Source organism: Alexandromys fortis, unplaced genomic scaffold (genome assembly GCF_014885135.2).
Source record: "Alexandromys fortis isolate MF-2015 unplaced genomic scaffold, M_Fortis_MF-2015_v1.1 scaffold_88, whole genome shotgun sequence".
NCBI lineage: Eukaryota > Metazoa > Chordata > Mammalia > Rodentia > Cricetidae > Alexandromys > Alexandromys fortis.
The window spans coordinates 330902-343303 of NW_026067961.1; the positions used below are offsets into that span (position 1 = coordinate 330902).

The 12402-nt window shown below is 56.9% G+C and overlaps 1 protein-coding gene across 3 annotated transcripts in view; it reads left to right on the forward strand.

The window, feature by feature from the left end:
• The window catches only part of Plch2 (phospholipase C eta 2), a 75747-nt gene that overhangs the window by 36460 nt on the left and 26885 nt on the right, over positions 1–12402 (forward strand). Inside the window, exon 1 of one of the 3 annotated variants that reach the window (XM_050153413.1) lies at positions 4091–4193. The exons of 1 other annotated variant lie outside the window; for it this stretch is intronic. Coding sequence is in view for 1 of the 2 variants with exons in the window: in XM_050153412.1 (XP_050009369.1) it covers positions 4608–4650 (43 nt within the window). In the remaining variant the exon portion in view is untranslated. Of the gene's footprint in view, positions 1–4090; positions 4194–4509; positions 4651–12402 lie in introns of those variants that run through there. One more of the 3 variants, XM_050153412.1, reaches the window with a different exon arrangement.

Genomic DNA, 12402 nt, shown 5'->3' on the forward strand with positions numbered 1-12402 from the left:
CTGGTATCTGTGTTCACTGCAGTCCATGGGCCCTGGGTACCAACCTGAGGGCCTCAACAACCCTTAACCTGGTCAGAGCATCCCTTCTCCTTGTGCTGCCTCCCTCCCCCGTGGATCCCACCTCTGGCTGTTTCTGCTTTGTCTTGTTTCTTTGTCTGCCTTGGAATCGAGTGATGTTTCTTTTGAACCTGACTCCACTCGGCTTGGGGGTAGGGCAGGTGGGCTCGCCAGACCTAGAGTGCCGGTCTCCTAATTGGTTAGTCCGAGGCAGCTGTGGTCCCTGGGGCAATCAGTTGTGATCAATGGGGTAGATATGGCCAGCCTGGACGGCCAGGGTCACTGGGACAGCTGTGTTCACTGGGGGGCAGCTGTGGTCACTCCGAGGCATTTATGGTCATTGGAGCTGTTGTGGTCACTCTAAAGCAACTGTGGTCACTTTGGGGAAGCTATGGTAATTGGATAACTGTGGTCAGGCCAGTTCTCTTGAGGCCACATACCCCTCTGAAGCATTCATCCCGAGAATGAGGACCTGGGCTCGTCAGTATTAGTGCGAGTCCATGAGGGGACCTGATGACCATGGCAGCGGGGGTCTTCTGTACTAGAGACACTACTTTCCACATTCTGTCACCTGCTACCCAGGTCAGGAGGTTGCTCAGCTGTTCTGGTATGCGGAGTGTGCCGTGGGGGGGGGGAGGCTGTGGGATGTTTGGGGGATCCTACCTCATCCCCTGAAGCAGCTTTGGTTCCTCACTAGAGGTGGTAACATCGTTAGAACTCTCAGACAAGGCAAGAGACAACACGAAATTGGATTTGGTGTTGAATAATTAATAAAACGTCTTAGGCACAGGCTGCGGGGCCCATGTCCCTCCCAGCCGCAGGATTGTCGGCACTGACTTGATACCCGAGGGGCCTGCACAACATTATCCAGCACTTCTGAGGTAATTACAGTCCACGTCAGCGGACCCTGGTGCTCACACTCCAGGGCTCAGCAGGGTCAAAGTGACAATGGGACCAGTCCACCCCAGAGGGTTTCTCTCTCTGGAAAGGAAAGGGATTGAAATCAGTGGTTTCTTGAGCCTTCCTGATTTGGGCATTCTAAGAGGGACTCACGGGAGCGGAACTGGGGCCTCATTAGGGCCCCTACCCTGTGCCTGTCTCCTAGTGACGTGCGCAGACTTCTGTGCAGTGACCATTGAAGAGATGCGGAGCTGGGCGCACAGCTGGCCTCTGGAAGCGTTTCCTTGGAGATTTATGTAGGACAGAAGTTGGAAGTTTAGATCTGAGGTGCCCCACAAAGACTTCAGAGGTGTGAATCGCTCTGCTGAGTTTGGGGATGCGTTTTTTCTCCTGGCCTTCTGTTTCTGGAGATTATTGGAAAGTGGCAGCTGTTGCCCATCTACAGGCAGAGCTAATGACCCCAGAACCGTGGAGCCAATGCTCCCAGGTCCCCTTTTTGTAGTGATGGTCACTAGAAGAGACTTGGCCCTTCTGCCTGTGGCCTGGTGGGCCACAGAGAGGGTCCTGCCTCCCACCTATAGGACTCCTCTTCTTCCGTGGAAGGAAAGCCTCAGCTCAAGGCTCCAGGCTGGCCCCTGCTCTCCCAGGCTGCTGGTTCTCCCTGGATGCTGGGTGGGAAGTAGGCCGGAGAAGCATAGCCTTCCAGCAGATGCTCGTAGGTAGTAGAGCTCTAGGATGTGATCTGTAATGTTTCCTGGCCTTGGCACTGCTTGCCACATCCCTTCCTGGCTGAGCTTGACTCTGTGGTGGCATTTGCAGGTCTGGTGCTGTTTCCTAGGATAGCCCAGCCTCCTCTCTACCCTACCCAGGTCCTCAGCCCAAGGACCCAGTCTCAGCTGAGTTGGCCAGCCTAACTTGTGCCTTGCGCCACCCACAGGTTTCCTACGGCACTGAAAGATGGAGATACTCCCATGCAGGACCGGGTGTGAGTGTGTGTGTGTGTGTGTGTATGCACGCACGCTCGCTTGCGAGCTACTTCATACCCTTCAGATAAACTAGGAGCCTAAGTGAAAAGCAATGTCAGGGGAGTCGGGGCCCGGCTCTCCCCAGACTGCTGCCATTCACTGTGGGACACTAGAGCCCCCTGGCCTCTCTGACCTCTGTCAAAGCTGTAGGGCAAAAGTGCTTACAGCTGAGAAACCAGAAGCAGGCCCTTTGGTGCCTAGGGTGACCTTGTAAGCTGTGCATAACACGGCTAGGCCGGATGAGCTCTTAGTACATAGCCGTGAACAAGGGGCAGACCGGGGGTATGTGTGAACACACATGTGGTGTTTTCATGAAACTCTGAGGAGAAGGAAGAGGTTCTGTTCTTCTAAAGGCCTCTCGGGGTGTATCATCCTCCTGCCTGTCTCTAAAGATAAGGGCAAGGGGAAGGCACTTAGATCCGGAAGGTGAGAACGGTCCCCAGGGAGCAGAGTCCCCTTACAGAGGAGCTCAGGTCTGGCAGAACCTTTTGGCCTGCGGGCACATGGAAGTCCCCCCCTTATCTGAATGTGGAGCTCATGCTGAAGGAACATTGTCACAGCAGGAGCCCCCGGGTGTGTACCCTGCCCTTGTCTGTCTGGTGGTCCTCTTCAAAGGAGAAGACTAAACTTCTCCAGCCTCCTAACCCCTTTAAGGTCACAGGCTCTTTCTTTCCCGGGGAGTCTCCCTGCAAGCGACCAGCCAGGCCAAACGCTTTCTGAGCGGAATTCTGCCAAAATGCCCAGAGAAAAAGAGATCATCATCCGAGCAAATTAACATGTGCCTGGTGGGCTTTAATCACCGTTTTTAATCGCGGCCCTGGTGCTGGATTCATCTCCTGGCTTCATGGGGGAGGGGGTGGAGCCGACTATGCGATGGATTATTCATGGCAATGTGAACTTAGGTTTCACCCAACTTCTCCAGGGAGGCTCAGGGCCTTTTGTCCATCAGGGAGAAGGTAGCCCCACTCTGGGTCGCTCTCCAGGGACCTTGTCACCTACCTGACTCATGGGAGCATCTCTTTCGCCCCCGCCTCTTGTTTTTTCTTCTCTCTCCCTGCCTCAGTTTCTTTTCTTTTTCCTTTGCTAGTTCCTGGAGGAAACACATGAAGCTCAGCTGTGGGCGCCTTCCTGGGGTTTCTCTCTGCTGTGGTTCCCCGGCCTCTGGTGCCCCCGTGTGACTGTCCCGGAACCCACCTGTGCTCCAGAATGACCTCATCAGCCAATACATACCCAGAGGAAGGGCATCTTTCTTGCTCGGATCTTTCAGTGGGATGCACATAGACCCTGGAGTTGTACCCAGGCTGTGTGCCAATGAGAGACAGAGTATCTACCCAGAGGGGCAGCTCCTATAGCCCAGGACAGAGTGACTCTGATATATATAAAAAAAAAAGCCAGAGCACAGAAACAGCGAAGAAGGGAGGCTGCTCCTTTAAGGGTGCCAGGCAGCAGGGCCAAGGGCCTTTCCTGGCAGAACCCAGCTGGTAGTACCCACAGAGGCGCTCCTCCCCCTTCACACCTGGTGCCCTGCATGGCAGGAGGCTGTCACACCTTGGAGGTGGCAGTTCAGAGAGCCCATAGGTGGACCCGTGTTTATCTGTTCTTCTGGATCCCCACTGACTGTCCCTCTGGGGTGCGAGTTTTATTAAAGCCCCACCAGATGCTGGGGGGGCAGAAGTCATACTTTTTGCCACCTCCCCTGAGCTGGAGTGAGCAGTCTGAAGGACGGAGCTTTGCCCAGATGTTGTGCATAGATCAGGCAGATCCCAGAGAGGCGAACCCAGGCTGGACAGACCATGCCCCTTACCCTGAGCCCTGCATAATCCAGGGCAGGTGTACACAGGGGACATTGCCTGCTATGCCAACAGTCACCCCCCCCAAGACCACACAAACCTGTGCAGCCAAGCAGAAAGCACTTAACAATGGGCACATGGAGTCAGGCGGAGGAAGTCTGGGTGGACACAGGGTGGGGCTTTTACAGAACTAGCCCGTGGGCTGAGCCTCTCCAAGCCTGGATCCTTCCAGCCAGGGAAGCTGATGGGAAGACACTTCAGCAAATTTGGAAGGTCTAGCCACAAAGTCTAGAGTGTGGTGGTCAAAAGGACTCCGTGGTCACCAGGAACTGCCAGCCAGATTCATTTGGCTTCTGTTTCTTGAGGAACAGAACTGCCCCCCCTGGTAGGAGGGACCGGCTTGGAGAGAAGGGTGGGCATGGTGAGTGGTCTTGCCACTGTGGGGGTCTCAAGCGGCCGCACTGCCTCCTCTTCTGGCCCCTGAGCAATGCTGGCTTGGTGCCCATCTGAAACTCCCTTCTTGATTCAAACTGATGCCCCTGAATAGCAGCCGTGGCAGGCCAGGAGCCGGACATCCAAGAGTTAAGGGCAGGCGGGGCTCCCTTGGGAGGGGCGGTCCCAGTGGCGGCGAGGCCTCATCCCGCCCCTCCCCTCCCCTCTTTTCCTTTGCTAGCAAGCAGCAGTGGCAGCTAGCTACAGCGGGCTTTGAACCGGTATGGGCGCTGTGCGTGGGGCGCCTTGGATCAGGCTACAACTCTGGGGACACTGGGGACCAGCACAGGGTCCCGGCCCCCTCGGGCCGTGCCGGTAACAGTGGGGCTGGTGCCTGCGGGCCATGGAAGAGCCTGGGTCCACCGGTGGGCTTAGCCAGGACCAAGGTAAGGGCAGGTAGGAAGGGTGTCTGGAAGAGGCTCATGACTCCTGGCTCAGCTCAGACCCCAGAGCAAGGGCTATGCTATGCTCTGTCCCCCTCTTAGGGTCTCTGGGGGGACAAGCCTGGTGACCCCATTCCCTGTCAGCTGCTGTACAGTGCAGCACCCCAACTACCCCCATTTTGGCATCTTGCTAGTAGATGCTACCTGTGAAGGTACTGAGGTTCCACTGTGCAGGACGAGGTGCTCCTGCCCCGCAGCCACTGTCCCCTGATTTCCAGTCCAACCGAAGGGGATGTCCGGAGGAGGGATTGTCGGGAGCTGTCAGGGGGCTGTGGGCTGGGGGAGAGGGGCAAACTCCTTGAGATCTAGTCAGCACCATGGACAGAACCACCGCCTTCCCTCCCGGGGGCCTGAGGTTCTCTAGAGCTCAACTCCCTGGCTTGGATCTGTCCCACTTTCCCTGTCTAGGGAACTGGCATTGCCCTAGGCAAACAGCACGGACCAGCAGGGGTGCACGAGTCTTCCAGGCTGCCCACAGGAGCGGAGCAAAGGGGGTTGGGTGTGAAAGGGCTTCTCCTCGGCAGGGTCTCAGCCCCAACACAAAGCTGGGTTTGGGGTCAAGGTAGGAGGGACTAAGAGTGAAAGGACCCAAGGCTATGGCTGCATCCAAGTGACCTGAGTCAGACAGCAGGAAGAACTTCCTCATCAAGGCCCGGAGTTCCAAGGGGAGTGGGCTACACCATCTTGATTGGTTTGGCTGGTTGATCTGGGAGCTTAAAGGGGTGTGTGACTTACCACTGATGACCCTCCCTGAACCTGCAGGGAGGGGAAGGGAAGGTGCAGGGCCACCTCATAGAGCAACTTGTAAGTATTCAAAAACTGTCTGCGGTGTCCCACCACACCTGGTCTGTGTGGTTGCTCCAGCCGGTTCCTTTTCTCTGTCCCTCCTATTCTCTCTGCTTAAGATGCCTTTTGTGAGTTAGGGACAGCATGGCCAGTGCGGTCAGGGTACTGAGGTCCCAACGGCACAGCGTTTGGATATGCCCCTTCCTGAGCACAGTCCCTGTCCTAGCGTAATGCTGGGGTTAGCTGACCTGAGAAAACCTGGCTGGCCTGCAGAGTGCCTGTGGAGTCTCTACCCTGGGGTTACTGGACTTAGGACAGCTGCTCATGGAAGGGGCAGGGAATAGACGCTGCCATGTAGCCTTAGGTGCCAGGGTCCAAGGGACTAGATGTGCATGGGGTTTTCAGCTGCCTGAGGAAGAGCCCTGGTCTTAGGAGAAGATGGGTGGCCGCAAGGACTCCAAGCCCACTTCCATCTTCTGGCGACCCCAGGAGAGACGTATGGCAGCGGAGTCCTTGCAGTTTCAACGTGCAGCTGAGGACGGAGCAGATGGGCTGCCGTCCTGAGCCTGGCCCTCCATCTGCACCACTAATGAACCGATGACGAAGGCTCCCTGGCTCCTGGCACTACCCTGGGCAGGTGTGGGTACAGGGGCTTCTCTTGGGCCAGAACTTGTGGCTCCACTGCAGAGAGTTGGGTGGAGGAGAGCTGTGAGGACTGAGTAATAGGATGAGTGAGCCTGCTTATTCCTGGGAGTTTGCTTTCAGCACAGAGTACGTGGGCTCATGGCTGGCTGGACAGACTTCCTGTGTGGGGAAAGGAAGGAGCAGGGTGGGGGAGGTGAGCACCAGCCCTAGGACTGGGTGTTTTCTTTGATTTCTGGGCATAGGAGCCTTTTGCCAGCTAGGTGACATTCTGAGCTGTGTTGGGTAGCCGCAAGTGACTGAGGTAAGCTGCTGGGATAGCTCAAGGGACAGCCTCGAGATCCCTTCCAGATCGCCCCAAAAAGGAAGCCTTCAGGCATGAGGGCGGAGCCCTGACTTGGACGAAACTGGCCAATCAGTCCGTGGAGGAGGTCCTCAGCCTCCTCAGACTCCAGGAGCAAGGTGGGAACAGAGCATCTGCAGGTAGATGTCCAGCAGGGTAAATGTCCAGACAAGTGTCTTCAACTTCAGGAGACACCAACACTGTAAAAAGTCAAACTTGGCGAGCCAGCTCAGCGTGCAGAAACGTGCTCTCTCCTGAGGCTCACTGGCCCGTTCTGGCCCCGTGGAGGGCCCAGTGCTCTCTAGCCTCAAGGTGGCTCTTGTTGCCCAGCGCTGGGCACTTATTCAGGGGCTCAGATCTCGTTTCCTGTTGCCCCTGACCCCTGCTTGACCATACCCAGAGGCCACCCACCCTGTTTCAGCTGTTGCCACCCCTCCTGGCCTGGTCTGGGCTCCAGGGTGAGCAGCCGGGCAGGATTGGCTCTTCTCATTACGACTTGCACTTTTGAGAGAGATCCCTACCCGGATCTGATGGTTTTCCTGAAAGGGCTCCACACAGATGGTTTCAGCCTGCTTCCCATGACAGTTCACTCCTCCAAGGGTGTCCTGGGCAGTGGCTTGGAGTCAGAACCTGTCCACCTTCAGGAGCCCAGCATGGCTGCTGACCAGGCCCTGCTGGAGGAAGACAGGGCAGCTGTGGCCTCAGGGAAGTGAGTGACTCTTGGCAAAGACAGGAACCCCCAGGGACACAGGAATGAGGGCCACCTGGGGGAGCAGAAAGCTGTGAAATGGGATATTAATAGAGTCCTTTCCCTAGCAGGGCTGTCGAATGTGATTGAAGTCACTCCTGTGAGCTGAGCTGCTTGCTACATGCCACCAGCTAGTGATAGCCAGGGATAGTGAGAGGGTCGGAAGGGTACCAGTTCTGCTCTGGAGCGACCTTGACTGTGGCCTTGGAGCTCTGCTAGAGATAGAGGAAGGCCAGAAACTGGGACCTCTGTGGGCTAAAGGCGCCAGACCCCCATGGCCATTGCAGGCATACTTGGAGGCAGGCTTGGCGAGACCCCGTTTAGACCTGAACATGTGGGGACTTTTCTAAGTGGAGGCCTTGGGAAGTGTGGACGCTGCTGACCTTTGAGAATGCCCTGTCTGCTGCTACTACCGTGGCTGCAGTTGAGTTCTTGACCTCCGACGCCTTCGCACGCAATGCGACGGCTTTGAACTTGGGTTCACTGTCACTCCTCTTGGGCTAGGGTCAGCGGGCTGGACTGGGTCAGGGCTAGAACCTGAAGCTGGCACCACCAGCTAAGGATGGGCCAGGCTGCTGCCCAGTCTTCGCTGTGCAAGGCCAGGTCCCTGAGCTGCAGGAACGGTGGCAGCTTAGGTCAGCGTGTGAATGGGCAAATGAGTTAGCATGGTGACTGGGGCCTGGAGAGCCTGTTTCTATCCTCCAGGCTGCTCATATCCTTGGCCGCCCCAGGCATCAGAACGAGGTCTGGTTCTCCTCTGGCCCTACCCACTGCTCCATCAGGCGGTGCGATGGGTCAGGCCCACCCCTCCCCGCCCCTGACAGAACTTGCCTCCTCCTGCTGGAAGCTGGAGCGGCATGCCATGGTGCACACACTGCTGGAAGAAAAGGGCACATCCACCCAGCAGAGCGGGCCTGCTGTTCTGTGCCCAGGGCAGCCTCAGGCCTGGTCAGACGGCCCCCGGGCTGGGTGGTAGCTATTGTTTCTACTGCTACTGAGGGATTCCTCAGGCCCTGCCTTGGCTCAGGTGCCTCCTGAAGCTAGCACAGCCCCTTGGGTCTGGCCAGGGAGGGCAGGAACAAGCCGGCTCACACTCCCTGATACAGTAAAAATAGTTGGGGAGGAGGCGCCCAGACGTGCGGGGGGGGGGGTTGCGTTGCTGTTCTCAGACGTTTAAATAAGCTTGGCCATATGTGTGTGGGCCTGTCCCTCCCTCCTGAGTGGCACAGGGCCAGGGGCCGGGCTCATCCCGGTGGGTACTGTGGGGCTGGGGCAGGACGGCTTCCTCCTCCTCCACTCCACCCCAGGCACCATCTAAGTGTTGGCCGGGATGACCTGCAGGTTGGGAGGCGCCTGACGAGGCTCGAGGCTGGGTCAGGAGCTTTGCTCCCTCATGCCCCATGCTGCTGACCTGTGGAGCCCCACTCACCAGGGAACACACGCAAGTCCTGGCATGCTGATGGGATGAGGGCCACGGTACCCAGAGGTGCCCCCGTGTATGTATGCATGTCTGGCAAGGCGTGTGTGCATGATATGTTGGTTTATTGGGAGAGTAAATTGATTTTCCAGCTTTCCCCGGGGAGAGGCGAGTCTGTTGAACGGCTGCTGCTGTCTTGTTCTCAGCAGCCGTCAAGCTGCGTTGCCCACTGTGTTAGGACAAGATCGATCTCCCTCACAGAAGTAAAATTGCACCAGTGGGCCCAGCGCCGGCCAGCATGGGCTTCTGTGGGCTTCAGGCAGGAGGAGCCAGGGCTGTGGTGGGGGACTGAGGCACATAGGTGATGGGGACACCAGAGTTAGGGACCGCGAGTACAGGCATGGTCTGGGTGGAATAGTTGCCCACAGCTCCCAGAGCAGACTGTGTGACCTTGGCTCTTCTTGGTCTCCCTCATCCATCCTGTCCCTTGCTTGCTGGGTACTGGGTGATGCTGGGACAGAGCAGAGAGGAGACCCTCGGGGGCAGGTAGCATTCTGTGGAGGAATTGTGTAGGTCAGTGTGGGTCAGGTGAAGTTAGGACAAAGGCGTTACTGTCCTGCCTACCTGTCCTGGAGATCGGTGGTTGAGGCAAGTATGTCTCTTTTGGTAGGCAACCAAACGCACCTGCTCCTCTCACACACAAGTCTTCGTGAGGCTGGTACATGGCAGTAAGTTATAGAGGTCACACTGCAGCACCTGCCTGAGCCACCAGAGTGAGATCCATGGTGGCTGCCTTAAACTTCTGGAAGCTGCAAGTCCTTGCCTCCTGAGGGTCCCTAGAACTTCTGGGGGGAAAGGGGAACTCCAGGGCCTGACCATGAAGGAAAGGAGGGGCGACTGAGCACGGCTCAACTGTGAAAGACAGTCCGGGGTCTCAGAGTCCCTCTGTGACCCTAATATGGGGAGCTTACTATCTCTGACCTCCGAAGGTAGCCTCAGTCAACCCCCAAGGGCAGATGGGAGTTTTACCCGTCCCTGGACCTGGTCCTAAGCATGACTAGGGGCTGCTGGGTAGCTCTGGGTGAATGTGGGGTCCTGGTGGTATTGGAAAGGGGCAGGGTACTCCTCCTATCCCATTGCCTTTAGTTCTTCTTGGAATGGCTGTCCTTCTTTCTGTGCTGGGGTGGAGGTGTATGTCTCAGCTTCCTACCTGGCTGGGGTGGCCAGGTGGTCAAGTTCAGGCCAGCTGTTGATGGGTTTGAGCCCTGTGTGGCCAGTAACCTGGGTGCCTCTTGCTGCCTGACCCCGGTCCAGTGCACTAGGGACAGTCTGCCCCTGGTAGCTGTTCTCCACAGTCCTCCTCAGCTAGGGCACTGGGTTATTGCCTGACCCCAGTCCAGTGTACTAGGGACAGTCTGCCCCTGGTAGCTGTCCTCCACAGTCTTCCTCATCTAGGGCACTGGGTTACTCGGTGGCCACAGTGACACTTCCACCTGTCTTTTGCAATATTGGCGGTGGGTAGGGTCACCTTGGTCCCCAGGACAGTGGGAGAGGCCTTACTAGCAGAACCCTGTGTGAGGGTGGATTAGCTGGGCCTCTGCCCGCCTTTCAGTGGAGGATTATGGCCTGGGGTCACTAGGAGGGTCAGAGAGTCCGGGTTCAGTGATCTACATCCTCCGCTGGGGCTGCTGGTACCCCTGGATCTGTGTCCCTCCTACAGCCCCTGCCTAGGCACCTTCTCCGGCTGATGGTGGGAGACGAGTGATTACTGACAAGTGGAGGAGGAGAGGACAAAGGTATCCAGTTCTGGCGAGATTTGGGGAGCATGAATGGCCCTAGTCTGGGCTAGTTTGGGGAAGATCAGGTGTGTCCAGAGGCAGGGTAGCTAGAGAGAGCAGGAACTCTAGACATCCTGGCACACAGTGAGCTGTGAGAACTGAGTGGGGCTGGGATGTGGGCAGCAGGCAGAGGGGAGGTAGCATAGCCGCCATCCAGGGTGGAGAATCATGTGACCCTGGGGCACTTGGAGCCTGTGCCCCATCTTGCCCAGCCTTAGCACCCCCGTGGCTTTCCTGACTCTTAGTTCTTCCCTTTACCCCAACTTGCATTCCACTACTCACTGGGGATTCTGGGCTTTGCCTACACAGAGGACCATGCTGTCAGGACCTCCTGTGTCCTGTCTCCCAGGGGAGGGGAGCTGCTAGGGCTGTGCTCCTTCCTGTTCTAGCAGTAAATGGCTCCCTAATCTAATCTGTGGCAGAAAGGGCAGGCCGCCTGTCGACCTCCATCCAGCAAATGAGGCAAGGCCTCTGGCCAAGGCTCCTAATTGGGTCCTGGGTTTGGCTGTGAGTTGATTACATTGGACCTGGCCCAGTGGGTCCTGATTCCCTGTGGCTGGGCTTCCTGTTGCCCCGGACACATGAGCAGACAGCCAGGGTCAAGAGCATTCAGGGTGCCTTTTGAAGTGGGGTGCTTTGGCTGTGGGAATGTGGAGTACCCCAGCAGGGATTCTCGGGATGAGGTTAGGGAGGAAGATGGGGTGCCCATGACTCGGAGGCAATGAAGCCAATATGGAACCCTACCTCCCCTTCCTACTGTCTCCTCACTTCTAGTTGCCCGGGGAATGGGATGCAGAATTGAATGCAGCACTCGGGTACTTGGATGCCCCTTAAGGTTGCTTATGGCTGGTGTGGAGTGGTGGCTTCAGCTCTGTGGTCAGTGTCCTGATAGGTGGATAGGTCCCCTAGGTCCTAGGACTGTCATGTGGGGTCTGGCTGCCCAGATACGCCCAGCCTTGGGTGCAGAATACAGTGGGATTGTACCCTGGGTAACGGGATACCTTCATAGCTCTGCTTCTGGTGGACACCAGGAGAGGCCTGGTGGGGGCAAGGGAGGGCTGGGCTTTGGAGTGGAACCTGCCCGGGCTCAAGGAACCTACATTGTTCTCCTCATGCTGGAGGTCAAAGTGGAAAGGTGTCACCTCTGCCCTGGGTCAAGTTCCTTCAGGTCACAATTAGCCCTGCCCTGGCTTAGCTCTGGCCTCCAGCCAGAGGGGGCTGGGTTCTTGGCCCTAGGCTTTCTCCCACCTGAGGACCAACTCACTGCCACACTGCGGGGCTCTACTTGGAGGTCCCTATATGTGCAAAGATTTCAGACAGGAGGAAGTGAGAGCTTGAAACAGAGACTCAGATACCAGCCCTGGCTGGGCGTGGTGGTGCATGCCTTTAATCTCAGCATCTCTGTGAGTTTGAGGCCGACCCGGTCTACAGAGCGAGTTCCAGGACATCCAGGGCTGCACAGTGAAACTCTGTCTTGAAAAAGAAAAGAAAAACCAAAACAAGAAATAAAAATCAAGCAGATACCAGACCTGGATACCTAGTATGGGCAGGATTTAGGAAGACAGCCTCATATAAGAGCAAACCTATGGATAGACAGCCCCCCTCCTAGGGGAGATCTCATAGAGGCCTTCACGCCAGGTCTTGCAGCCACAATTTTGTGTCCTACGAGGGTCCCTTGTCTGACCTGTTATCCTGCCTCAGCCTTAAACACAAGTCTGGTTGCTCAGACATGGGGCAGTCCTCTCTGAACTGGCAGCTGGGCATGCCCCTGGCCTCAATCCTTTGGCCAGCTGGGCTGGATCCAGCAGGATTACTGTGGGGATTGGCCAAGGATGACAGGGTGAGGCTTGGCTGCTCCCCCACCCCTGGGATTCGTCTCCAAACAGACCTGTGAATTGTAGAGTATGGGTGGGCTGGCCTG